The sequence below is a fragment of the Aptenodytes forsteri genome, unplaced genomic scaffold, assembly GCF_000699145.1.
Source record: "Aptenodytes forsteri isolate BGI_AS27 unplaced genomic scaffold, ASM69914v1 Scaffold1119, whole genome shotgun sequence".
Taxonomy (NCBI): domain Eukaryota; kingdom Metazoa; phylum Chordata; class Aves; order Sphenisciformes; family Spheniscidae; genus Aptenodytes; species Aptenodytes forsteri.
Genome location: NW_008794734.1, coordinates 44231 through 45645, shown reverse-complemented (window position 1 = coordinate 45645; position 1415 = coordinate 44231). Strand labels below are relative to the sequence as shown.

The window sequence follows — 1415 nt, the reverse complement described above, 5'->3', positions numbered from 1 at the left end:
AGCACGCCCCCCCCGTGCCCGGCCCCGGCGCAGCCGTGAGGAGACGGTGAGTGGCGTCCCTGTCCGCTGGGTGGGTGGGTGGGTGGAGGGGACGCGGAGGGTGGTGGGGTCTTGGGGACATGGGTGGCAGCCGACTGACGGTCCCGTCCCTCTGGCAGCTGACGCCGGAGGAAGAAGCGCCGGGTGCGGCGGGAGAGGAACAAGTTGGCGGCAGCCAAGTGCCGTAACCGGCGCCGGGAGCTGACAGATCGGCTGCAGGCGGTGAGTGCTTGAGGGCACGCTAGGGACAGCGGTGTTGCCGTAGCTGGGGGAGTCCGAGGGGGACCCTGGCAGCTCCCTGGGGTGGTGGAGGGATGGCGATGTCCCCAGCGGCTGGGGACATCACAGGGGGATGGGCTGATGTCTATGAGGGCAGGTCCCTGGGGACATTTGGGGACAGTGGTGTCCCCAGGGCCACGGGGACACTGGAAGGGGGACAGTTGACTTGGGCTCGTTGGAAGGGGACAGGTTGATGTCTATGGGAGCAGAATGGGGACATTAAATGGGGACAGTGGTGTCCCCGGAACCAAGGGACACTGGAAGGGGACAATGATATCCCTGGGAGCTGGGGACATCAGAGGGGAAGATGGTAGAGGGACACTGGAGGGGGGTACAATGCTGTCTCCAGGAGCAGGGGACATTGGAGGGTGACAGATGGAGACCTGGGGATGCTGGAGGGGGACAATGCTGTCCCCAGGAGCCAGGGACATGGGAGGAGGACACAAGGATGCTGGAGGAGGAGGATGCCGTCCCCAGGGGCAGGGGACATCAGAGAGGCACAGATGGACACCCAGGGATGCCAGAGGGGGACAATGCCATCCCCAGGAGCGGGGGACATCAGAGGGGGACAGATGGACACCCAGGGATGCCAGAGGGGGACAATGCCATCCCCAGGAGCGGGGGACATCAGAGGGGGACAGACGGACACCCAGGGATGCCAGAGGGGGACAATGCCATCCCCAGGAGCGGGGGACATCAGAGGGGGACAGACGGACACCCAGGGATGCCAGAGGGGGACAATGCCATCCCCAGGAGCGGGGGACATCAGAGGGGGACAGACGGACACCCAGGGATGCCAGAGGGGGACAATGCCATCCCCAGGAGCGGGGGACATCAGAGGGGGACAGATGGACACCCAGGGATGCCAGAGGGGGACAATGCCATCCCCAGGAGCGGGGGACATCAGAGGGGGACAGATGGACACCCAGGGATGCCAGAGGGGGACAATGCCATCCCCAGGAGCGGGGGACATCAGAGGGGGACAGATGGACACCCAGGGATGCCGGAAGGGGACAATGCCATCCCCAGGAGCGGGGGACATGAGAGGGGGACAGATGGACACCCAGGGATGCCGGAAGGGGACAATGCCATCCCCA

General features: G+C 65.6%; 1 protein-coding gene across 1 annotated transcript in view; it reads left to right on the top strand.

The window, feature by feature from the left end:
• Positions 1-1415, top strand: part of LOC103894548 (protein fosB) — a 5602-nt gene that overhangs the window by 287 nt on the left and 3900 nt on the right. Inside the window, exons 3-4 of the mRNA XM_009273963.1 lie at positions 171-261; positions 758-797. Of these exons, the coding sequence (XP_009272238.1) occupies positions 171-261; positions 758-797 (131 nt within the window). The remainder of the gene's footprint in view (positions 1-170; positions 262-757; positions 798-1415) is intronic.